At 52.2% G+C, this 25,878-nt stretch overlaps 1 protein-coding gene across 1 annotated transcript in view; it reads right to left on the reverse strand.

The window, feature by feature from the left end:
* DNAH17 (dynein axonemal heavy chain 17) overlaps positions 1 to 25,878 on the reverse strand; it is a 150,434-nt gene that overhangs the window by 25,491 nt on the left and 99,065 nt on the right. Inside the window, exons 55-69 of the mRNA XM_008013099.3 lie at positions 20,715 to 20,981; positions 18,552 to 18,713; positions 16,343 to 16,576; positions 15,066 to 15,230; positions 13,723 to 13,818; positions 13,345 to 13,562; positions 10,432 to 10,639; positions 9,996 to 10,111; positions 7,682 to 7,874; positions 6,363 to 6,598; positions 5,226 to 5,348; positions 3,343 to 3,547; positions 2,587 to 2,751; positions 2,164 to 2,304; positions 1,314 to 1,484 (exon numbers count right to left, since the gene is read on the reverse strand). Of these exons, the coding sequence (XP_008011290.3) occupies positions 1,314 to 1,484; positions 2,164 to 2,304; positions 2,587 to 2,751; positions 3,343 to 3,547; positions 5,226 to 5,348; positions 6,363 to 6,598; positions 7,682 to 7,874; positions 9,996 to 10,111; positions 10,432 to 10,639; positions 13,345 to 13,562; positions 13,723 to 13,818; positions 15,066 to 15,230; positions 16,343 to 16,576; positions 18,552 to 18,713; positions 20,715 to 20,981 (2,700 nt within the window). The remainder of the gene's footprint in view (positions 1 to 1,313; positions 1,485 to 2,163; positions 2,305 to 2,586; positions 2,752 to 3,342; positions 3,548 to 5,225; positions 5,349 to 6,362; positions 6,599 to 7,681; positions 7,875 to 9,995; positions 10,112 to 10,431; positions 10,640 to 13,344; positions 13,563 to 13,722; positions 13,819 to 15,065; positions 15,231 to 16,342; positions 16,577 to 18,551; positions 18,714 to 20,714; positions 20,982 to 25,878) is intronic.

A 25,878-nucleotide genomic window follows, 5' to 3' on the forward strand; every position in this document is an offset into this window, starting at 1 on the left:
CCAATAGAGCAAGACTCCGTCTCAAAAAACAAACAGAAACACTAAAGAATTAGCCGAGTGTGGTGGGCAATATAGCAGGACCCTGTCTCTATAAAAACATTTAAAAATTAGCCAGGCACAGCAGTGTACACATGTATTCCCAGCTACAGGGAGGTTGAGGCAGAAGGATCACTTGAGCCCAGGAGTTCAAGACCAGCCTGGGCAACATAGTGAGACTTTGTCTCTACTAAAGATAAATACATAAATAAATAAATAAATTAAAAAACTGAAGAATTAGCTGAGCATGGTGGCACACGCCTGTAGTCCCAGCTACTGAGGAGGCTGAAGTGGGAGGATTGCTTGAGTTCAGGAATTCAAGGCTACAGTGAGCTGTGATTGTACCACTACACTCCAGCCTGGGTGACAGAGATACTGTCTCAAAATAGCAGCAGTAGCAGCAACAACAAAAACTAGTGTTTCCAACCATACTTATGGCACAGTGTAAATAAAATTGCAGAGGGGCTGCGCTATGGTTTGAATGTGTTCCCCAAAAAGCATATGTTGGAAACTGAATCCTCAGTGCAACAGTGTTGGGAGGTGGGGCCTGAGAGGCAATTGGGCCATGAGAGCAGAGTGAATGGCTTAATGTCATGATCAGTGGAGTGGGTTTGTTACACAAGGAGGGATTTGGCCCCTTTTGTGCTCTCTCTCTCGCCCTCTAGCCTTCCACCATGGGATGACACAGCAAGAAGGCCCTTGACGGATGCCAGCACTTTCATATGGAACTTCCCAGACCCCAGGACCATGAGAAATAAATTTCTATTGTTTATAGATTACCCAGCCTTGGGTATTCTGTTATAGCAGCACAAAACAAATTAAGACAGGCTGTTTAATCAGTTTCAGAGAATGCAGATCTTTAAATATTTTAGCAGGACTGTATAAAACGGAGGAATATTTGTTTATTCATACGCTTATTTCTTAAGAAACATCACTCACCCCACATTGGGCTAAGCACTAATGCAGGACTATTTACTCAGCACAACTTACATGTAAAATGACATTTCCTTGTGAAATTCTCCTTGCCACACCACCCCTTTACTAGCTGCCATTGGAATAATGTGCCAGCTTCCCAAATACTGACTAAGAGAGCCCCAGGCCTGTTCCACATCAGGCATCTCAGACTTTACAATCACCTGGGTATGTTGCTAAAATGCAGGTTTGAAATCACCAGGTTTGGGTGGGGGCCCAAGAATCTGCCTTTCCACAAAGCTCCCAGGGGTCACTGACACTGCTGGTCCATGGACCACACTAGGAGCAGTGAGGATAGACATTACCTGAAACGTAACTTGTGCCAGGAAAATGAGTTTGTCCCTCTCGAAGAGCCCCCGGGCGGTGTATATGTAGACGGAGTAGGTGATCTCGTCCGTCAGGTTGATCACCCGCTGCTTCACCTCACTGGCAGGGGTGGTCCTCTGGATGGCTTTCTCAAATACCACGTTGAAGGCCTGTGGATCCGCCACCCAGAGTCATGGAGACCTGCAGAGATGGAGCCCGCCTCCGCTCCCCACCACCACTCCCTGCCGCCTGTGGTGGCCTCCAGTTTGTTTTGTTTGAGACAGAGCCTTGCTCCGTTGCCCAGGCTGGAGTGCAGTGGCGTGATCTCGGCTCACTGCACCCTCCGCGGTGAGGGAGGTTGCAGTGTTCAAGCGATGCTTCTGCCTCAGCCTCCCTGAGTAGCTGGAATTACAGGCATGCACCACCACGCCTGGCTAATTTTTGTACTTTTAGTAGAGACGGGGTTTCACTATGTTGGTCAGGCTGGTCTTGAACTCCTGACCTCAGGAGATCCACCTGCCTCGACCCCCCATAGTGCTGAGATTACAGGCGTAAGCCACCATGCCAGGCCATCCAGTTTGTTTTGATTGGGTTGGAGGTGCCTGGAGGCACCAGAGGAAGAGCAGGGAGGAGGGAGCAGCTCATACCCTCTCCTGGGGAGAATGGGTGTAGGACTGATGGGGGCCCCTGGCTCCCCCACTTCCAGCCCTGTCTGCAGGCTGGACCAGGTCTGCCCTCTGAGGGTGGCCCTGGCACTGCCTGATGGCTGCGTGGGCAACAGACCTGGCTGTGGAGCCCAGACGCAGCCCCACCTTGAGGGAGGCACCCAGCCCCAGCTGCAGGGCGTACCTTGAGGGAGAACTGGTAGATGGGGTTGATTTTGTTGAGGTCGTTCAGTATGAAGTAGAGCAGAGATGCCCGCTCCGCAGCTGGGCGGTAGTTCTCTCTCGCCTCGTTGATTTTAACTTCTGTGATTTTTGCCTCCACCACCTCGACACAAACAAAAGGGGTTTGAATGACACAGCAGATGGGCAGTGCCATGAGCAGGTGGGCTCATTCCCAGCCACCAGCCTCGCTCCCTGGGAAGCCACCCAAGGGCTCTCAGCAGCAGCTGGGTGCAGGATGGGAGCCCGGGCCCCTTCTGCCCTGGGCCCGCTCGGGGATGTATGACTGAAGCTGCTTTTCTCCTTGCCGGTGGGGGAGGCGCCGATCGCCCGTGGCCCAGCCTCCCATGCCCCGGCTGTCAGGGCATGTCACCGAGGCAGCTCTGACCTTCTCTTCGATCTCGCTGGCTGTGTGCTTGGTGGTCTCCAGATTCTCCACCAAAGCTGTGTCTCCCAGAAAGTTCCCCGACGCAGCTGACAGACGGGCCAGGAGCGAATCTTCCAGCTCTTTCAGAACAATCTTAAATTCGTTTTGAGACTTGGTGAGGTTCGCCTGCAAGGGGAGGTGCGGTTGTCACTGCATGGCCTGGCTCTGTCTGCCGGGCACCCGGGCCTCCCTCACGTAGCCGTGTGGCTGAGCCACGGCCCAGGCTTTGAGCAGGAGGAACGAGCTCAGGGGCTGCAAAAGCGGAGCCCCTGGAACCTCAGAGAGGCCCTGAGCCTGCTCCCAGCCTTGAGGCTTCCTGTCACGGAGACTGTAGGGGGCAGAATGAGGACAGGTGGGCCTGGGCCTCCTGAGCCCATGCACTGTGGCGGGCGCAAGGGCTGGCAGCCAGGCCATTCTTGCAGGGCAGCGCTCTGGAGCTTAGAGCCCTCTGAGGACCGCTGTGACTCATGTTCTTTAACCAAAGCAGTCATGTGACTTAGAATTAAATTTGGGAGCTGGAAGAGGGGACAGCGGGGAAGGAAATGACCCATCCTGTCCTATGAGAAGCTGCGATGCCCCAGGACATACTGAGGCACCTTCAGAGAGAAGCAACGACACACACCGGGCTGGTGGCCCTGCTCGGGGCCCTCACGGTGACCCGGCCCCCTCTGCGTGGGACGGCCCCTCCTCCTGTGTGACCGACCTTGAGGCCGTTACCTTCAGCTGTTCTAGATCTGGGCGCTCTTTGGCCACCACAGCGGCCAAGAGTTGGTCCTCGAGTCCATCCCTGGTGACCAGGAAGTTGATGAGGGTGCACTGAGCCTGCATCTCTGGCTTGTAGTGCGGGTTGAAGTACTTGGTGTGCAGGATCAGGCGGAACTTGGGGTGGTACTCCACCTCCTTGTCGCCAATCTTAATGTACCTGGGGTTAGCGGAGGAAAGGGTTAGTGGGCCTCCCAGTGGCCAGGGGAGAGGAACACAAGCACAGACCACCTTTCACCCCTGCCCCAGGCCAGGCCGCCACCTTGAGCCCTCCTTCTGGTCCCTGGAAAAGCACTGCACCTCTCCTTGTCTGTTCCTCCTCCCCGGCCTGTGATGTGGGCCCTTCTGGGAGATGCACCTGCTCTTTCCTTGGGTGGGCAGGCTCATCTTTGCAGCAGGGTTTACGCCCCTCTGGCTGCACGCTGTGCTCCTCTGGGAGCCCCGACCCAGACCCATTTGTAACATCAGTCCATCCTGGAAGCTCCCAGGACTGCAACCCAGGGTCTGCTCATCCACTGTGGGGGGTGCCTCTCTCCGACTCTACACCCTCCTTTCCCCTCTTCGTAGTTGGGCTCACTGTGAGGGGCCTCTGGCTAACTTAACCCCTCTGTACTCACACCAGGCCCTTCCCAGAGTCTAGGACCTCTGCATATTGATTTGCCACCCTGTTCTGGGTTTCTGCATGCATCTCTGCATTTAAAGGTGGCTCCTGTCAGCTCTGACATTTACGTGTTTTTAAGGTAGATTTAATTTTTTTAAGGTAGATTTAATTTTTTAAAATTGTAAAGTGAATAATGCGAGCTCCATGCATCAGCTGATGAGTGGACAAACAAATGCGCACGGCCACACGGGGAATGTGATCCTGCCATAAAGAGGAATGAAGGACTGACACGTGCAACCACATGCATGACCCCTAAAAACATGCTAAGTAAAGGCCAGGCGCGGTGGCTCCCTCCTGTAATCCCAGCACTTTGGGAGGCCAAGGCAGGTGGATCACCTGAGGTCAGGAGTTCGAGATCATCCTGGCCAACATGGGGAACCCCATCTCTACTAAAAATACAAAAATTAGCCGGGCGTGGTGATGTGTGCACCTGTAATCCCAGCTACTTGGGAGGCTGAGGCAGGAGAATCACTTGAACCCAGGAGGCAGAGGCTGCAGTGAGCAGAGATCGCACCACCAGACTCCAGCCTGGACGACAGAGTGAGACTCCATCTCAAAAAGCAAACAAAAAATGCTGAGTAAAAAGAGCCAGACACAAAAAGACACATGTTGCTTGATTCTATTCAGAGGAAATGTCCAGAAGAGGCAAATCCACAGACACAGAAAGCAGACTAGTGGGTGTCCAGGGCTCAGGAGGGAGGGGGAATGAAGAAGAACAGTGGGTGTGGGGCTTCCTTTTGGGGTGCTGAAAATGTGCAACTGGACAGATGTGTTTGTACAACATTGTGAGTGTACTAAATGCTCTTGAATTGTGCACTTTAATATGGTTAATTTTATGTTTTGTGAATTTCGTGTGAATTTTTAAAGGTAATGCGGTCCCAAGATTTGCAAAATGCCTAAGAACAGAAAGAAGAAAGACATCACCTCCGAGCCTCACCATCTGGAGGTGATCACTGATAAAACGGTGGCGGAGATATTTCTAATGGGGATGTGGCCCCTTTCCAGTCTTTCCTCGGGAGCTGGGGGTTCCTTCCCTCCAGTCGGCATTTTGTCAAAGCCCCCGCTGCTTACCAGGGAAGCAAAGGGCATTCCGGGCATCTTCCCTACATGCACACGCCCAGGCCTCGGGCCCGAAGATGTTTACCTGGCTCAAGCCATGGAGATGGAAACAACTCACTTTCCCTTTTTAATTGTGTTCCTGCCCAATAGAGGGTCCAGCACGGGGTCCACGGTTTCGCCGATGTTCTCAATGAGCAAGGTGTCCCCTTCCGAGATGGCCTGCTCGATGACATCCAGGTAGCTGCGGGCACAGCACGGAAGCTGGTTCACGGCAGAGGGCCTCGTGATGGAACGGTGCGCGCACGCGCCGACCAGCAGCCCCTGCCCTCTGAGCGAGATGGTGCCAAGCGAGTGGTGACCTAGGAGCCCACAACTTGTTCCCAGCAGCTCACCCTTTCCTGAAAGGAGCCGAGGGGCTTCTTTGTAAACTGCCCCTGTGCTCTTATGGGAGTGGAGATGAAAATGGAAACAGTTTTGCTTTGTTTTGTTTTTTGAGACAGGGTCTCATTCTCTCACCCAGGCTGGAGTGCAGTGGCGTGAGCAGGGTTCACTGTAACCTTGACCTCCCAGGCTCAAGTGACCCTCCCATCTCAGCCTCCTGAGTAGCTGGAACTACAGGACTACAGGCTCATGCCACCACACCCAACTAGGTTTTTTTTTTTTTATTATTTGGAGAGACGAGGTCTCACTATGTTGCCCAGGCCGGTCTCAAACTCCTGAGCTCAAGCGATCCTCCTGCCTTGGCCTCCCCCACAGAGTGCTGAGATTACACAGATGAGCCACTGCGCCCGGCCTGGAAGCAGCTTTGAGTAGCTTTATGGCCACAGAGGCAAATGTTTTCATAGCCACACGCCATTGGATTTTCCAGCACCGCTAGGAAGACAGGGCGTCACTGTACCTGTGTCGTTAACAGCCATTGTTTCTCATCTGTGATGAGAACACAGACCACAAGACCCAAGAACATGACCACCTCAAGCCTCCAGCCAGCAAACGGCCAAGCGGGAGGCAACCCCCGGCCTGAGCCTCCGTCTCACTCTCCTTTCCCTGCAGGAGCAGCGGGTGATGGGGACAGGGGAAGGGAAAAGAGCTCCTAATTTCATTCTTTACTACTGTTGCTGTTCCCCGGGTCAAATTTAAAACCTGTGGGCTAGTACTTATATTTAAAGACCCACCCATCCATGGAACCAATTTGAAATGCCTAAGGCATGCTTCCAAGCAGAGGGGGGCTTTGGTCCAGGTCCTGCCCTGCACACACCTCTTCTGTCCCAGGCGGATGGCTTTCAGTTCGCTGCTGTATTTGTTTTTGATCCACTTGATTCCTTGGAGCTGGGCGTCCACAATCAGCGGCCAGCGCTCGGTGTTGCACAGGATAGTGGCATTCTCGGTGGACATGCGGTCGCTGGGGAGGCCCTGATTATTCCAGGTGGCCACGTCTGCATCATCTGTCAGCAGGCTCAAGGGATCCAGGCCATTTGTGATCGGGATGGGGACCTGCCCAGGGAGGCACACGTTAGAAGGGGTGATGCGACCTTCTTACTTACTAGAAAACAGCTCTCCAAATCATGCTGTGTCTGGTGCTGCGGTTAGGGGTGGACCAGCAGAACCACCTGGGAGAAGCCAGCCATTTCCATCACTCTGGACAGAGCAGCTTTGTAACTCGGCCAGAAACGACGTCAGCACAGCAACACTGGGCCATGTTCTTTTTTTGCCCCCAGAGTGAGTCTTACTCTGTCACCCAGGCTGGAGTGCAGTGGCGTGATCTTGGCCCACCGTAACCTCTCCCTTTCGAGTTCAAGAGATTCTCCTGACTTGGCCTCCTGGGTAGCTGGGATTACAGGTGCCCACCAACACACCCAGCTAATTTTTATAGTTTTAGTAGAGATGAGGTTTTACCATGTTGGCCAGGCTGGTTTTGAACTCCTGACCTCAGGTGATCCGCCCGCCTTGGCCTCCCCAAAGTGCTGGGATTACGGGTGTGAGCCACCGCGCCCAGCCTAATTTTTGTATTTTTAATAGAGATGGGGTTTCACCATGTTGGCCAGGCTGGTCTTGAACTCCTGACCTCAGGTGATCCACCCACCTCAGCCTCCCAAAGTGCTGGGATTACAGGCGTGAGCCACCATGCAATGCCACTGGGCTACATTCTTATCCCCAAAGGGGCCTGAGCCTCATCACAGAAGTCAAGGTGCCGTGTGGCTGGTTCTGCCCTGCTGGGACCTCCCCAGATTTCCTGAGTGATGAATAGGAATCCTTTTTTTTTTTTTTTTTTTTTAAGACTAGGTCTTGCTCTGTCACCCAGGCTGGATTGCAGTGGTGCGATCTCTGCTCACTGCAACCTCCGCTTCCAAGGTTCAAGCGATTCTTCTGCCTCAGCCTCCCCAGTAGCTGGGATTAAGGCGCTCCCCACCACATCTGGCTAATTTTTTTTTGTATGCTTAATAGAGATGGGGTTTCACCATGTTGGCCAGGCGGCTCATGAACTCCTGGCCTCAAGTAATCCATCCGCCTCAGCCTCCCAAAGTGCTGGCATTACAGTCGTGAGCCACCGCGCCCGGCCAGGACTCTACTCCTTACCTTTAAGTTATGTATGTAAGGGATCCAGAATTTCTCCATCAGCTCATTCCGGTATTTCTTGGTGAAGTAGCCCACGTAGGACACGAAGGCAGAGATGAGCAGGACGTCTCCACACAGCGTGACCCCCTGGCTCCTGAAGTTCTCCACGGACTCAGCCCAGCGGACATTTTCCGATGCTAATCCCCCCACCAGCCTGAGAAATATGAGAAATAAATATGAGAAATATGAGAAAATATGAGAAATAAATATGAGAAATATGAGAAAATAAAACATATTTGAAATATGAGAAATATGAGAAATAAATATGAGAAATATGAGAAAATATGAGAAAAAAATATGAGAAATATGAGAAAATAAAACATATTTGCATCAGTGAGAGGACTGGACCAGACAAGCCTCCACCTCTGCACCTCTGTGAATCTTCAGAGTTTCCCGTTGGCACCTGGCTCAGTGGCTCAACGATGAAAATGCTTTTGGGGAGTTTTGGGGAGGAAATGCTTTAGAGAAGCCCAAATCATGCTTCTTGGCTGAGCGTGGTGGCTCACGCCTGTAATCGCAGCACTTTGGGAGGATGAGGCAGGTGGATCACCTGAGGAATTTGAGACCACTCCGGCCAACATGGTGAAACCCCGTCTCTACTAAAAATATAAAAATTAGCTGGGCGTGGTGGCGTGCATCTGTGGTCCCAGCTACTCAGGAGACTGAGGCACAAGAATTACCCGGGAGATGGAGGTTGCAGTGAGCCAAGATCATGCCACTGCACTGCAGCCTGGGTGACGCAGAGACTCTGTCTCCAAAAAAAATTAAAAAAAAAAAAAAAAAAAAAAAAAAAAAAAAAAAAAGACATGCAGGGTGTCAAGGCTCAGAATGAAAACAAGCACAGGAAATACCTCATTGATAATTTTTATATTAGTTACCTGTTGAAATAATATCTTGGATATTTGGGGTTAAATAAAATTATAACGATTTATTTGTACTTAAAAATGTTTTTTTGTAGAGATGGGGTGTCACTATGTTGCTCAGGTTGGTTTCAAACTTTCAAACTCCCACCTCAGCCCTCCAAGTGCTGGGACTACAGGTGTGCACCGCCATGCCTTTTTTTTTTTTTTTTTTTTTTTTTGAGACGGAGTCTCGCCCTGTCGCCCAGGCTGGAGTGCAGTGGCCGGATCTCAGCTCACTGCAAGCTCCACCTCCCAGGTTTACAACATTCTCCTGCCTCAGCCTCCCAAGTAGCTGGGACTATAGGCACCTGCCACCTCGCCCGGCTAGTTTTTTGTATTTTTTAGTAGAGACGGGGTTTCATCGTGTTAGCCAGGATGGTCTCGATCTCCTGACCTTGTGATCCGCCCATCTCGGCCTCCCAAAGTGCTGGGATTACAGGCTTGAGCCACCGCGCCCGGCCTTTTTTTTTTTTTTTTTTTTTAAAGCCAGAGTTTCACTCCTGTTGCCCAGGCTGGAGTGCAATGGCACAATCTTGGCTCACTGCAACCTCCACCTCCTGGGTTCAAGTGATTCTCTTGCCTCAGCCTCCCAAATAGCTGGGATAACAGGCGCCCGCAACCACACCCAGCTAATTTTTCTATTTTTAGTAGAGACAGGGTTTCACCATGTTGGCCAGGCTGGTCTTGAACTCCTGTCCTCAGGTGATCCACCCACCTTGGCCTCCCGAAGTGCTGGGATTACAGGCCTCATGAGCCACCATGCCCGGCTTGCCTGGCTAATTTTTGTATTTTTAGTAAGATGGGGTTTCATCATGTTGGCCAGGCTGGTCTTGAACTCCTGACCTCCAGTGATCCACCTGCCTCAGCCTCCCAAGCTGCTGGGATTACAGGCATGAGCCACTGCACCCGGCCAGCCTCTGTACTTTTTAAATGTGGCTGCTGGAAAAGTTAAGGTGACACATCCATATCTGGCATCTGGCATCATGTCCCTAGTGGATGACACTACTCTGGAGCCCCAAACCATGATGTAATCCGTGAAATGACTGTCCGCTGGCTGCAAAATGACCCTGGAAGCCACGTGGTGGGTGACAGTGGGTTATGACCAAGTAATGCCCCTGGAACAAGCCCTGTGGGACCCAGTGTCCCAGGCCAGCGTGGGTTACTTGGAACCACGCGACAGGTCATATTTTGTGGAGGCCCCTGACTATGCAGGAGGCCAAGGTTTATCCTAATTACTTTGAGCTCAAAAAGTCAAAGTGGCAACTTGGCTGCTTCCACCTGGACTTCCTCCTCTTCCTCCCAAGGCAGTTGTGTGGGCTTGTCCCTTTCAGGGCTCTGAGAGCAGGAGGGTGGTCTCGGGGAGGAGCCAATACCTGTTCGCCAGTAAGATCACCCTGTTCGTGGCGTCGGCCTCCTGCTGACACTTGATTTTCTCAGCCGTTGCTTTTTCAAACGCTGAGGTTAGGTTGCTCAGGTTGGCGTTAAGTTCCTGCAAAACCAAGTTGGAAAGCTGCTGGAAAACCCCACGAGGCATCTCTAGCACGCTGCAGCAGCAGCCGGGCTGGGTCCTGTGAGCATTGAGTGTGGAAGAGGCTCCCACAAAGGCTGAGAGCCCTCTGGAGCATGGAGGCCAGGGACACCAAGCAGCTCTCGGCACCGTCTGGCCCCTGCCTCTGCCTGCATCCTCTCACACTGCTGAATAATTCACGACGGCGGGCCGTGCCAATCCATTTTAAACAGAGATATTGACCGGCAGCGCAAGCAAGTGGCTCTGGTATTTCGCAGAGACGGGAGTGAGCCGGCACTTACGGCAATCTTGTTTTTGATCCGGGACAGCTTCTCTTGCGCCTCTGCCAGCTCTGCATTAGCCTCCTCCAAGGCCTGCCTCTTGGGCGCCACGTCGCAGTAGACCTCGTAGAAGCGGACGATGTTGATGCACCAGGAGCAGAGGCCGGCGGCGGCCGTGGACTTGGAGCGGATGAACTCGGGGTCGAACGTCGGGTTGCCTTGGTAGGGCCTAGCGAGAGAACACCAGTGGGCTGGAGTCGTCATCCTGTCCTGCTCCGGCGAAATGGGCCCAGAGAGGCTGAGTGTCTTTGCCCAGGGTAGCACAGCTCTGGAGGGGCAACGCTGGGATTCACACAGTCAGGCTGGCCCTACAGGCCACGCCCCACTGGCTCCACTCTGCCACTCCCGTTGCCCAACAGTGGCATTGCCCAGTTTTCCAAGTTGGGCACCAGGAGACTAAAACTATAAGGTTAGAGGGATGAGACGCAGAAGAGGTGATGTGGCAGGTGTTATACTTTGGGGGATGGTACAATGACCAAGAAAAATGCCCATAGGTTCAGCTTAGGCACTCTAGAAACTAGTGTTTTTAAAAATGACACCAACATCATTATATATGAACTGAACTGCCTGCAGAAAGAAATCTGAATGGGTAATTCAAAAAGTTCATTGAAACGTAATTGAAATTGAGGTTGGGAACAGAGCCCATCATTTCTCGCTCTGGTCTACTTATGCTTTGTGTAGGTTAATATTAAAATGAGCATGCATCTCCCAGACACACCGTATGGGCAGGGAACCGTGCAGAAGCTTGCAGGGTGATAGAGGCATTTATTGAGGCCTCATTTATAACAACAAAACAAAAACAGCCCAAATATTCAACAAAGCAGGAAGCGCTAAATCATACATACAAAAGTTAAGAAAATCATATTTATTGTTTTTTTTTTTTTTGGAGACAGGGTCTCACTCTGTTGCCCAGGCTGGAGTGCAGTGGTGTGATCACGGCTCATGGCAGCCTTATCTTCCTAGGCTCAAGTGATCCTCCCACCTTAGCCTCCTGAATAGCTGGGACTATAGGCACATACCACCACGACTGGCTAATTTTAATTTTTTTTTGTCAAGACGGGGTCCTCTTTGTTGCCCAGGCTGGTCTCAAACTCCTGGGCTCAGGCGGTTCTCCTGCTTTGGCCTCTCAAAGTGCTGGGATTAAAGACTAAAGGTGTGGGCCACCGTACCCAGCCTTGAAGTGTTTTATTGTTTTTGAGATGGAGTCTCACTCTGTTGCCCAGGTTGGAGTGCAGTGGTGTGATCTTGGCTCACTGCAAGCTCCACCTCCCAGGTTCAAGTGATTCTTATGCCTCAGCCTCCCGAGTAGCTGGGACTACAGGCATGCACCACCGTGCCTGGCTAAGAAGTGTTTTTAATAACATAGGGAAAAGTGGTGTTTTTTTGTGTGTGTGTGTGTGTGATAATATTAAGTAAAAAAAGCAGAATAAATATATGTATACAGCATTATCTTTTCTTTTTGAGATGGAGTCTCACTCTGTAGCCCAGGCTGGGTGCAATGGCGTGATCTCGGCTCACTACAACCTCTGACTCCTGGGTTCAAACGATTCTCCTGCCTCAGCCTCCTGAGTAGCTGGGATTACAGGCATGCGCCACCACACCGGGTAATTTTTGTACTTTTAGTAGAAACGGGGTTTCACCATGTTGGCCAGGCTGATCTCAAACTCCTAACCTCATGATCCGCCCACCTAGGCCTCCCAAAGTGCTGAGATTACAGGTGTGAGCCACAGTGCCCAGTCCAGTATTATTTCAACTATATATTAAAAAAAAAAAAAAAAACCTTAGAAAAAAGACGGAAAAGAAATATATCAAATGTTGATTGTTGGTGGCACACCCTGGTGTAGCCCTACAGACACTCTTGTTGGTTTCTCTTATACTTTATTCTTTACTTACAAGATGTCTCGCAGCAGTCCCACCCTCTTCCTCCCACATGGGAGCTGAGAGGTTTTGGGGTCCTAGCTGGGGTCACTGGGGTCTGGTCCTCTTTCTCAGTCCGGGTCGGGGGTACCCTGAAGTTGGCCTCCTAGGGGATGGCCATTGAGGAGCCACACGGGGTGGGAGACAGGCTGGGCACTTACAGAGTGGAGCACCCCAAGAATGCCAGTGTGTTGACATTTACGGGATGAAAGGCGGAGTCCCAATGGCATCCTTCCCAAGTCCCATGGCTCATCCCAGAAGGAGCCATTGCCAGTCCTGCCCCTCCAGATGTAGGACCTTTACAGTCAGGCCAGCAAAAGAAAGAAAGACGCATGGCAGAGCCCCAGGCATGTGGCCACTCGCTGTGTGTGCCTGCGTGCATGTGTGTGTGCACATTTGTATCTGTGTACATGTATATTTTTTGTGTGTACTGTATTCATGTGTACACATGTTCATGTGTGCATGCATGTGCATGCTTGTGTGTACATGTGTATGTGAGCACATGTGTGTGCACTTTGTGTGCACTGCATTCATATGTACATATGTGCATGCATGTTTGTGCTTATATGTACACGTGTGCACATGTATGTTTTGTATGCATGTGTGATTATGTATACATGTGTATGTGTGCACGTGTGCATTTTGTATGTGTGCACATGTGCATTACATTTGTGCTCACATGCATTCATGTGTACAATACATGTGCTCATGTGGTCAGCTGCTCTCACAGGGGCTGACCTCTGGGGGGCCTGGCCGGCCTCTCAGACCTGTGGCCTGAGGGTTCCCACTGCTAAGCTTGTCAGCTGTGTTCTTGGGGTGCTGTATGGGGAAGGGGCTGCCTAGATTTTGAGCCACAGGCCCCAGGAGCCTGAGGCCACGCCTCAGCCTCAGCACCTTGCCTTGGCCTGATGGGGAATCGGAGGGAAGCCCCGGCCACGAGGCCCAGCCCCAACTCACTTGAAGGCCTTCAGGCAGGCCTCAGGGATGTGCTCCTTATCGAACTTCTTCAGGGAGTCTAGAAAGGTGTCCACCTTGCCCATCATGATCTTGGCCGCCTTCCAGCTCTTGTCCTTGGGGATCCTGCCCCCAGGTGCGGTCAGAATCATGACGGCGGCGGTGACGTTGACCACGGCGTCCGGGGGGGACCCGAAGGACTTCAGCTCTGTCAGGTTGTTCTGCAAACGACAGATGGGATGGGTCCAATGGGAGTTTGGACTGGGTCCTCGGCGATGCCCCAAGGAAGCTGCCACGAGTGCGTCACCACCCATGCCAACAGTGAAGGCAGCTTCCTCTCCACCCAGGCCAGGGGTCCCCTTTCTTTCCCTCCCCCTTTACCTTATTCAGAGTGTCCAGAGCCTCCTGGGCTGCCAGTAGGGCCGGTTCTGCTTTGGCCAGGTCCGTTTCACAGGCCTTTTGCTTCTCGGTGACATTCTGGAAGGAAGATGGACAGGAGAAGTTACTGCAGGTCTGTCCATCTACCTGTGGGGGCATGTATGTGCATGTGTGTATGTGTGTGCATGCATGTGTGTGCATGTGCATGAGTATATGTGTGCATGTATGTGTATGTGCATGCGTGTATGTGCATATGTGCATGTGTAGGCAGCAGTGGTGAGGGGTGGCCCAGGCCCCAGCAGGTCTGAGCTCCACAAAAGAGGCTGCCCCTCTGGCTGCCACTCATTTGCTGCGTTTGCTGACTGAGCTCCTTTGCCAACATCCCTCCGTGTGTACTTGGCCCCTGTCTGGAGCCAACCATCCTCCCTGCCTCCTCTGCTCTGCCCCACAGCACTCAGGGCAGAATGAGCAATGCCTCGGCAGTTGGGTGGGATTCTTGAGTTCCAAGACGGGAGGGGAAATCCAGGGGCCACCCAGACCACCCTGACTTTGCAGTCTTATTGTTTCTGGGGCTGTTTCATCATCCATCCAAAATGGAACATCTCAGAGTACATAGCTTACCCCCCCGCCCGCCAAGAAAGTAGCAACTCCTTCATCCATGCACGTACTCATTCATTCACTCAGGAGACAGTGGGCAATGACTGGAACGCTCTTACATAATTACCCAGATGTGGGACTGACGACAAAAAAAGCACCCAGGGAGGGATGATGAGAAGCTACACCAATGATGCTATGACCTTCAGGCTCCAAAGATGATGAAGACACTCCCCCTAAGCAGTGGTTCTCAACCTCAGCCACCCCCAAAACCAGCAAGGAGCCCAGCCCAGGCCAGTAACGTCCTACCCTCTGTGGCGGGGGTGGGGGGGTCTGGAGCCGCACGTCTGAGGACCAGGCTCCAGCCAGGTCTTCTCAACCCCTCCTATGCTCATGGATCGCAGGCATTTCGTTAACATGCAGGCCCTATTGAGCAGAGCTAAGCTGGGGCCCGAGAGCCTGCATTTCTCACAAGCTCCTGGTGAGGCTGCCCCCGTGGGCTGAGGGCTGAACATTGAGGATCTCGGCCACAGGGATGGGCGTTAATTCTAAGGAAAGCCTGCCTCTGAGTGGGGGTCCTCACCTGGGAGAGACTCCTCCTTCGGGGTCCCACTGGTTTAGGAACCTTGTCCTTCTATGTAAGTCTCAGCCTTTCCTATGCCTGTCGGTGGCACCTGACCTCATGGGGAAGCTCAGGAGGCCTGGCCAGTGCAGCAGCCCTCCTGAGGCCACGCTGGGCTGCCTTCACCTACCTTATTGATGACCTCGACCTTGACTTCTTCCTCGTCAGCAATGGCCTTCTCTTTGCTGACCTTCTCGGTCTCGACGCCGACCACCTGGATCAGTTTATCTGCACTCTCATTCTTCTGCTTGAGCTCAGCCTCCTGAATCGCCAGCTTGGCTTTCAAGTCATCCACCTGGGGAAGGAGAAACCAAGAAACAGCAAGCGTGGGCCGCAGCCAACATACGCCGCCCTGCACTGGGCAGACGAGGGGTGGGAGCCATAGAGGGGCAGAACGGCAGGGCTGTGTCTTACGACTCCCAGTGACTCGGTTTGGAGAGTCTTTTCAATATCTTAAAAGCAGGTACTGAGCCCTGACTGTGTACACAGGGTCACAAGTGTGACATTCCTGGTGCTCAAAGGAGTTGGCAAGGCGACTGAAAAGAAAAATATCAACTACAGCCCGGGCAACATAGTGAGACCCTGTCTCTATAAATAATAATAAAAAACGTAGCCAGGCATGGTGGCCTGCACCTGTGGTCCCAGCTATCTGGGAGGCTGAGGTGGGAGGATCGCTTGAGCCCAGGAAGTTGAGGCTGCAGTGAGCCATGATCGCACCACTGCATTCCAGCTTGGATGACAGAGCGAGACTCTGTCTCAAATGCCAGCTGAGTTGCAGTGCTGAGCAGGGCTGGCCAGGGCCCCTCCAGGCTGCTGGGAGAGTGACAGCGAGAGTTTGTGGGGGCAGGGGTGCGAAAGCTCCCCTGGAAGCAAATGGGAGGCGCCAGTCTGTTCACAATTCCAGCAGGGAGGTGGCGGCTGTTTTCAGGCCCCCTCGCAGGTGTCAGTGGTGGGCAATCAAGACGAAGGACCGGGACTGCATGATGGAGGAGGCCTGAAGCAGGCAGAACCCTTACACATCAATACAGCGTGAAGGAAAGGATCCAGGGAGGTTTTTGAGCCGGGCACCATGGTATAAATGGCACTTACAAATGAACAGATGCATATTTATTGACTGCATTGGGCATGATGATCAAATCTCACCAGACGTGGGGCAGGTGCCATCCCCTGTGTAATGTGCCCTCTGTATGATCAACATTGTGAAAGCATTTTGAGCCTGTTTTTTCGTTACGACAAGTATACTAACCCTGGCCTAGGAGTGGATGCTTCTCAAAGGCAGGAGACTCATCTTACTTTAGGCAGTGCTGAGCCCCGGTGTGACCAGCCCGTAGAAGCCTGTGACAGTAGCAGCTCCTGTGAGGCCTCCAGGGGACGGCACGGGAGCTGGCAGCTGGCCCCCCCTCCTACCTGGGAAGCTGTGCTCTGCAGCTTCATCAGGCCGTTCTCCAGCCTCTCGATTTTAGCAACAAGCTCCATTCTCTTCTTGGCCAGCAGGTTCTGGTAGAGTTTGATCTGCTCCAGAAAGGTTTTGGGTGTGGTGTAGTTGTAGCGCCTCTCAGTAGCCAGGTACACCCTGGACATCTCGTTGACTGTGGTGTGCACGTAGGACATGAAGAAGCTGATGGAGGCCTTGACTTCCCGCTACAAAGATGAGACAGCCAGTCATCCCTGGGAACCCATCCTGCAACTCAGCAAAGTGGAGCTCCCCGGACTCACCAGGAGCCCTGGACAAGGTGCCCCGAGACCAACCTCAGTGTCTTCGACTGCCCAAAGGGGCTCCTGAAAGCAACAGATCCTGGGGCTCTTGTGGGCATTGCACCGTGGGAGGGTTTAGCTCAGTGCCTAGGACACAGCAGAGCTTATTATCATTATCTCTGACACACACATGCATACAGGAGTTTGAGACCAACCTGGCCAACATGGTGAAACCCCATCTCTACCAAAAATATAAAAAATTAGCCAGGTATGGGGGCGCACATGCACACACACGCATACAAGCACACATGCACATATATATGTGCACACATTCACACACCTGCATCTATACACGTGCACACGCATTCACACGCCTGCATCTATATGCGTGCACACGCATTCACACGCCTGCATCTATACGCGTGCACACGCATTCACACGCCTGCATCTATACGCGTGCACACGCATTCACACGCCTGCATCTATATGCGTGCACACACATTCACAAACCTGCCTACCTGAAAAAGTACAAGGCTGAGAATATGTTTTCATATCCCAGGTAATTCTGCAAATATTTATTGTTCATTACCAAGGCTGGTCCTGGGATTTAGAACCTCTTTCCCCAGCCCTCTGGGCCTGCCCACCTACCTGAAGGCAGGCACTGGGAGCTTTGCCCCAGAAATTGTCTCAGCAATGTTAATTTTAATTCAGGCCATTTTGAGAAGTCATGAATTCATCCAACACACACATTTCAGGATGCACATATAGTGCTGGTGGTGGGGCCAATGCCTGTTTCTAGGAAGTCTCTGCCTTGGGAACTAGAAACCCAAATCTATGCTCCAAGGGACACCTCTGAGCTGCAGAGTTACTGGGAGTGGCCAGTCTCATAAATGGAAGCTCTACTGGCAAGCAGGCTCTTTTCCCATCTTTAAAAAACTAGGAAAAAGAGAAGCTAGTTTCAGGTTTATTCTAGCCTACTTAATAACTGCATATGTGTTCAAAAGAAGAGATGGTAATAAAGGGTGGTTTATTCCAAGGGCTGCTCATCACCCTACTGAGTTGGTCAAAAGACAGCCAGGGTTTACAGGTCATTTCCAGCCAAGCATTGAGCTCAAACAATGACCATGGGCACCATCTTTGTTTTTCTGGTTTTTTTTGAGATGGAGTCTTGCCCAGGCTGGAGTGCAGTGGCACAATCTCGGTTCACCGAAACTTCCGCCTCCTAGGTTCAAGCGATTCTCCTGCCTTAGCCTCTGGAGTAGCTAGGATTACAGGCATGCGCCACCACACCCAGCTAATTTTTTATATTTTTGGTAGAGATGGGGTTTCACCGTGTTGGCCAGGTTGGTCTCGAACTCCTGACCTCAAGTGATCCGCCCACCTTGGCCTCCCAAAGTGCTGGGATTACAGGTGTGAGCCACCGCCCCCGGCCTTGGGCATCATCTTTCAATGAAAAGAGACTGTACTTATCCCAGCATATACAGGCTCTCCAGCCAGCACTCGAGGCAAGGTAGAAAGCCTGAGTGGCCCGATCTGTCCGCACGCTGTGTGTCCTCAGCCCTCCTGAACTGACCCTGGAGCCTTGGCCACACAGGGGCTGATTGGAAACCACCGCTCCCTGGCACAGGATTGTAGGACAATGAAACAAAAAAACCCAACAGCCCACCTTGGTTTACAATTCTGATGGTTTGTTCATCATGAATTTTTTAGCGCTAATTTTGATTTTCAAAAATATTACATTAAAACCTCACTTATCTTGATGCCTGAGGTTTCTCGCAGCCTCTTAAACATTGAGCCCAAGGTGGACGCCTCACTTGGCTCACCCTAGTCCCAGCGCCCTTCTCTCCCAGGGAGCCAGCCCTGGGACCTGTCCTTGTCCTCTGGGCTCTGTACTCTGACAGAAGTGGCCTCAGTGACTTACCGGAATTCCCTCGGTCTCCTCCAGGAAGCGCGCACTGACGGACACCAGGGCATCTTCCGGCCACTCATGGAACCAGTCGATGGCCGTGCAGTTGACCACAGCTGGGAATTTTCTGGCTCGTACCCGCAGCACGGAGCCCACAGGGGAGAAACACAGGATCACCTGGGTGTGGGAGACAAAGATGTGCTGGCCACTGGGACTGCAGTGCTGGGGCCTAATCCATCACTCTGCAGAAAGCTCTTCCAGAAATCTACGCGCCCTGCCCGGCTCAGCCGCCCAGGGTCTGGGGAGCGCAATCCTAGTTCTGGGTTTGAAGGGCGGCCGCCGCATTGCAGTGGATAAATGCTCATCTGGCTTCATGCCTCTGGCTAGCAGTCCCAATCCTTCCGAAAAGGGCCCTTGCCTCTCTAAAAAAAGGCCAGGCAAAGGAAGGAATGGGGAGTGGGCACCCACATTGGGCAGATGAGGCCCCAGAACAGGCCAGACTCCAAGCCCTTCAGTTCAGCAGGAAGGGTCCCGGCTGGGCCCTGAGGGAGAGTGGCTAATTCCAAGAAAGGGCAGGGAGTCCCTGGGACCCCAGCTGGAGAAGGTGCTGTGGAGACGGGCCTGGGGGGCTCTCTGGCTAGATGAGGACCTTCCTTGTCATGGGTCTCAGCCTCCCAGCTGCCCTTGCTCTCTGGCCCCCTTTCGTGGTGTAGGTGTTGCACAGATGCTGCTACTCATGGCGGTGGCTCACTGCTTGGCTGACTTTGCACCTCTCACTACGTGATGATATCAGAGTGTGGGACAGACCTGGCACTGGCAGGGCACCAAAGAGGATCCAGGAGCAGGCAGCGCCCATCAGGGGGTGCCTTTGGACAGCCCAGGAGAGCTATGGGGTTGGCACCCTGCAAAGGGCAGCACCACTGAACTCTGGAGAGGACGAGGCCAACAGATCCAAGGGGTTCTCTGTCCTATTAGGGGAGTTTAGCCTGCTTACCCTAGAGGCAATGTCGAAAGTCAAGGTGTGGCCAGGCAGCACTTTGGGAGGCTGAGGCAGGTGGATCACCTGAGGTCAGGAGTTCTAGACCAGCCTGGACAGCATAGTGAAACCCTGTCTTTACTAAAAATACAGAATTTAGCCAGGTGTGGTGGTGGGCACCTATAATCCCAGCTATTTGGGAAGCTGAGGCTGGAGAATCATTTTAACCCAGGAGGCAGAGGTTGCAGTGAGCTAAGATTGCACCATTGCATTCCAGTCTGGGCGACGAGTGAAACTCCATCTCAAATAAAAAAAAAAAAAAAAAAGAGAAAGTCAAGGTGCATTTATCTACTTAAACCAGCCGTGTGTGGGGAGCAGCCCACACAGACTCAGCTGTCTGTCCACATCTGTGGATTTAACCAACCATGGACTGAAAATTTCTTAAAAAAAAAAAGGCCGGGCGCGGTGGCTCAAGCCTGTAATCCCAGCACTTTGGGAGGCCGAGACGGGCGGATCACGAGGTCAGGAGATCGAGACCATCCTGGCTATCACGGTGAAACCCCGTCTCTACTAAAAAATACAAAAAACTAGCCGGGCGAGGTGGCAGGCGCCTATAGTCCCAGCTACTCGGAGGCTGAGGCAGGAGAATGGCGTAAACCCGGGAGGCGGAGCTTGCAGTGAGCTGAGATCCGGCCACTGTACTCCAGCCTGGGCAGCAGAGTGAGACTCCGTCTCAAAAAAAAAAAAAAAAAAAAAACAATGATAAAAAATAATACAAATAAAAATATAACAACTATTCACATAGCATTTTACATTATATTAGGTATTATAAGTAATCTAGAGATGATTTAAAGTAGAGGGGAGCGTGTTCAAAAATATGACACTGTTTTATATCGGGGCCTTGAGCATCCATTCCTCCGTGGATTCTGGTATCCATGGGGGTCCTGGAATCCAACCTCCTCAGATACCAAAGGACGACTGTAAGACACTTATTTTGGCCCCAAGATACCTCTAAAGACCCATGTGAAAAAGTCTCCAGGCTCTAGTTCATCAGACAGCTCCACCCCTCACACTCTCCTAACAGGATTTCACATCCCATGAAGGATCAGTCCTCCTGCTCTGCGCAGAGTAATAATCCAAACCCTGTAGGCCACGGGTGCCAAGCTGGGCTCCTGAGGCCCTGCCGAAGACGGAAGTCCCACCTTGAGCTGTCTGCGCACTTTTTCGATGAAGAATTTCCAACATGCTTCCCGAGTGTCGTTCATGCCAAGGGACTTGACTTGGGGTCGCATGGAGGAGACGATGTTCTCCACCTCATCCTCCGTAAACAGCCCAGGGATCTCTCCTGAGGCCAGCAGGTCATTGATCAGCACCAGAAACTGCTCCTCGGCCACCTGGGAGTCTGTCATCAGGAACACCGAGGGAATGTTCTTCACGGCAGCCTTTATGTACTGAGCAGCGAGATCGACCTGGACGGAGTGAGGACATGCTTAGGGGCCTTGGTAAGAAGATCCTCAATCAGAGACATCCTCCACAACCACCCAGAGCATGGGGCCACGGGGCCACCATTTTTTTTTTTATTTGAGATGGGGTCTTGCTCTGTCGCCCAGGCCTGAGAGCAACGGTGCAGTCACGGCTCACTGCAACCTCTGCCTCCTGGGTTCAAGCAATTCTTTTGCCTCAGCCTCCCAAGTAACTGGGATTACCTACCCATGCCGCCACGGGGACAACTTTCTTTTTTCTTTTTTCTTTTTTTTGAGACAGAGTCTCGCTCTGTCGTCCAGGCTGGAGTGCAGTGGCGTAATCTTAGCTCCCTGCAAGCTCCACCTCCCAGGTTCACACCATTCTCCTGCCTCAGCCTCTCGAGTAGCTGGGACTACAGGCACCCACCACCACACCTGGCTAATTTTTTGTATTTTTAGTAGAGACGGGGTTTCACTGTGTTAGCCAGGATGGTCTCGATCTCCTGACCTTGTGATCTGCCCGCCCTGGCCTCCCAAAGTGCTAGGATTACAGGTGTGAGCCACCGCCCCCAGTCCATGGGGCCAACTTTCTAAGAAACATAGGCCAGGTGCAGTGGCTCATGCTTGTAATCCTAAGGCTTGGGGAGGCCGAGGTGGGAGGATCGACTGAGGCCAGGAGCTCAAGACCAGCCTGAGCAACACAGCAAGACCTTGTCTCCAAGGAAAAGAAAACAAGAAGGGTGCAGGAGACCCAAAACCTTGAACGGAGCACAGCCAGGTTCACAGCAGCCATCAGGACAACCCAAGTGTCCAACCATGCGTGAACAGGTACCTAAAACGTTGGTCCATCTGTGCAACGGAGTATGATGCAGTCTTAAAAAGGGAGGAAATTCTGACACGTGCTATAGCATGGACAGACCTTCAGGACATGACGCTGAGTAAAATAAGCCAGACATGAAAGGACAAATACTGTGTGATTCCACTTACATGAGGTCCCTAGAGTAGTCAAAGTCAGGGGCAGAAAGGAGAATGGAGATTGCCAGGGGCAGGGCTGGGGGAATGGGGAGTTGTTGTTTAAAGGAGACAGAACTTCTGTTTGGGAAGATGAAAGGGTCCTGGAGAGGGACAGTGGTGACGGTCACACAACAGCATGAATGCGCTTCATGCCACCGAACTAGACGTTAAAGGTGATGAAAATGTCTTACTTTTACTCTTTTTCTTTTTTTTGAGACAGAGTCTCGCTCTGTTGCCCAGGCTGGAGTGCAGTGTCGTAATCTTGGCTCACTGCAACCTCTGCCTCCCGAGTTCAAGGAGTTCTCCTGCCTCAGCCTCCCAAGGGATTACAGGCATGTGCCACTATGCCTGGCTAATTTTTGTATTTTTGGTAGAGACAGGGTTTCACCATGTTGGCCAGGCTGGTCTTGAACTCCCGACCTCAAGTGATCTGCCCACCTCAGCCTCCCAAAGTGCTAGGATTATAGGTGTGAGCCACCGTGTCCAGCCAAAAATGTCTTACTCTATTTGTCTTGGAAAAATAAAATAAAAATTAAAAAAAAACAAAACAGGCTGGGCACGGTGGCTCACACCTGTAATCCCAGCATTTTGGGAGGTTGAGGTGGGTGGATCACCTGAGGTCAGGAGTTCAAACCTGGCTAACATGGTGAAACCTCGTCTCTACAAAAAATACAAGTAGCCACACGTCGTGACGTGCACCTGTAATCCCAGGTACTTGGGAGGCTGAGGTATGAGACTCACTTGAACCCAGGAGATGGAGGTTGCAGTGAGCTGAGATTGTGCCATTGCACTCCAGCCTGGGCAACAGAGTGAGACTCCATCTCAGAAAAAAGAAACAAATAACAGTGAAAATGGTCAATTTTTATACTATGTATATTTTACCACACATGCAAAAGGAAAGAAAAAAATCTTAAATGGAGACCTTAAGAGGCTCTGAATAAATATACTGCAGGCTTGGACTGGGAGCCTTAACAGTCAACCCCCTTTCAGTCATCCAGAGCAGGATTTAAGGACAGGGCAACAAGATGATTTCACAGAAATTTTGCAAGAATAAATGAAAAGTTTTTTTTTTGGCCAGGCGCGGTGGCTCAAGCCTGTAATCCCAGCACTTTGGGAGGCCGAGACGGGCGGATCACGAGGTCAGGAGATCGAGACCATCCTGGCTAACCCGGTGAAACCCCGTCTCTACTAAAAAATACAAAAAAAAAACTAGCCGGGCGAGGTGGCGGGCGCCTGTAGTCCCAGCTACTCGGGAGGCTGAGGCAGGAGAATGGCGTAAACCCGGGAGGCGGAGCTTGTAGTGAGCCGAGTTCGTGCCACTGCACTCCAGCCTGGGCGACAGAGCAAAGACTCCGTCTCAAAAAAAAAAAAAAAAAAGTTTTTTTTTTTTTTAAGCATGTTACAGAGCAGTAGGAATAGCTTGTTATTTTTGAATATGCCATTTCCATGTATATATATATGTTCAGAAATGCCTGCCAGGTTTATCCAAGTAGTGATGTATACTTCCAGCATTTTGGTGATTTGCTTATCTATAATATTTAATTTAAAAAACAAGACCTATAGGCTTCTGTAGTTACTGAAGAGGCTTTAAAAGTGTCCATATAGGCACCCCAATGGCCGCTCCCTTCTTCGGAAGAAAGTCTGACTCCCTGAAGTGTCTCTGTTCAGAGAGAAACCTCACCAGGCCTCCTCTTTGGGAGTTGACCAGAGTCAGAAGCCAGCCTCAAATCTCCTATGTTTTGACAAGCTAAGAAAAAGCAAGGGCAAGCTCTGAGCCTGGAAAAGCGGGTGGGCCGCGAGCCATGGCTACGTCCTTGGACCCTGCCTTGAGGCAAGGGGCGTAGTGTGAGAGCCAGCGATGACCTTGAGTCAAAAACTCTTCTCACTTCACAGTGTAGCAAGGACACTGGTGGAGACTGACCATACCAGAAATCTTTTCCTTTTTTCTGATTTTACTTTTTTAGAGATAGGGCCTCACTCGGTCGCCCAGGCTGGAGAGCAGTAGCATGATCACAGCTTATTGCAGCCTCGACCTCCTAGGCTCAAGTGATCCTCCTGCCTTAGGATTACAGGCTTGAGCCACCATGCCTGGCCCATCTGGCTTTCACAACCACACTGTCCCACATGGAGTGGCCCTCACCCTGCCCACTGTGACCGCTGGGCTGCCCCTGGATTCCGGCCTGCCTCCACCTCACCCTCCCCACTCACTCTCTGGCACAGTCCCCTCCACTCCCACCCTCTTATGCTGCTGAGTCTGGTCCCCACATCTCTACCCGCATCCTGTCCCTGCACTTCCCAGTCCCACGTGTCCCGCTGTGCACTGACCGCCTCATCCCCAGGTATCGCGTCTCCTCCGGGCCTGGCCCGAGGGTGGTTCTCCCCAACCCTCCCTCCTGTCTTGGTTGAGAGCCCCATGGTGCTACTGAAGCTGGAACTGCCTGCGTCCCTGTCATCACTGTCAGCCGAGGACGGCAATCGTCACCTGCATCTAGGCCCGTCTAGGGACCAGCCATTAATAAGGGGCACAGGTTTCCCTTTCTCTGGCCAAAACAGCAGCAGCGCCTTTCCTTGCCATAGCCAGTGCCACTGGCAGTGGACAGGCAGGACACGGAGCCGAGATTTGGGAGTGGGGGTGTGTGAGACGTCAGGGTCAGGGAGTGGGGCTGCGAGGGTTAGGGTTAGGATTTGGGAGTGCGGGGTGTGAGATGCGCAGCAAGACCTCCTCCCTGAGAATAACATGAGACCAAGCCCCCACCCCACCGATGGCTGCTTCTCACCCCTCCCCTTTCATTTGTAGGAACCCGGGGGTGGGAGGTACCTGAGCTGCTGAGACCACGGCCCCTCATTCTGCTGAAAGGCTTTCTTCATGGGGCAGCCCAGCTCTGGCTGCTGACTCAGGCTGGGGGGAAGGTTTCCCAGAAATAAAAACTCCCCACTGCCTGGCCCCCGGGGACTGTGTGTGGGGTGTGGGGAGGGTAGCTGGGGTAGCATCTGAAGGTTTCGGATCCTGGACCCCAGCCGAGCCCTCGAGGTCACGCACGCCCTCTCAGCAGGCACAGCCCTCGCTGGCCCTGGTTTCCCCTCCCCCGTTCTCCCTTCTCGTCGCACCTGCCTGCTTTCAGCCTTTGTGGGGTCACAGGGCTTGTGCCCCATCTCCACCCAGGTCACGCTATAGCAGTTTCTGTGCTTTCAAACTATCCTTCACGTGTCCCAGAACACTACACCACATCCTGCCCGCTCTGTCCCCTGCGCAGACATCTTGATGGCATCTCGTTTCCTCGGGACCAAGCCCAGGGCTTTTCACACAGCACACTGTCCCCCAGGGTCCATTCTCCACCCCTTTCCTGTGCACCTGTAGCCTCCAGCAGGTGCCACAGCTTCTGGGACCTACTTTATATTACATAATCACAAACATATATGTTACCCTCATAGGGGTGAGCCTGTTACTATAACAGCACGATTAGAACAAGAATCATGTGGGATGGCTCAGGAGTCTGGCTCCCCCAATACGATACAGAAACTTTTAGCCCTGTTTACCTCTGCCCTTAGTTCTGAATCCACAGAAGCGGTTTAAGAAATGACAGTGATAGCAAAGCTGATTTGTGATGCGTGTAGGGGCAGTGAAATTCCACAGCCCAGATCATAGAGCTGCAGCGGTTGATGCCGACAAATAAAATAGCACCGCTGAGGCTGAGGCTGAGGCTGAGCACCCATGATCAGCCCCAACATGAAGGATCAGGAAGAAAATCCCCGCAGGGAGGCAGAGCAAGGAAACAATGCTGTCGTGAACGTAACCCAACATGATTTAGCTAATAGACTAGAGACTTCAAAGGAGAAAGCTCAGTAAAACTATATGGCTCCAGGTTCAAACGACACTTGAGTGGCCACA

Source organism: Chlorocebus sabaeus, chromosome 16 (assembly GCF_047675955.1).
Source record: "Chlorocebus sabaeus isolate Y175 chromosome 16, mChlSab1.0.hap1, whole genome shotgun sequence".
Taxonomy (NCBI): domain Eukaryota; kingdom Metazoa; phylum Chordata; class Mammalia; order Primates; family Cercopithecidae; genus Chlorocebus; species Chlorocebus sabaeus.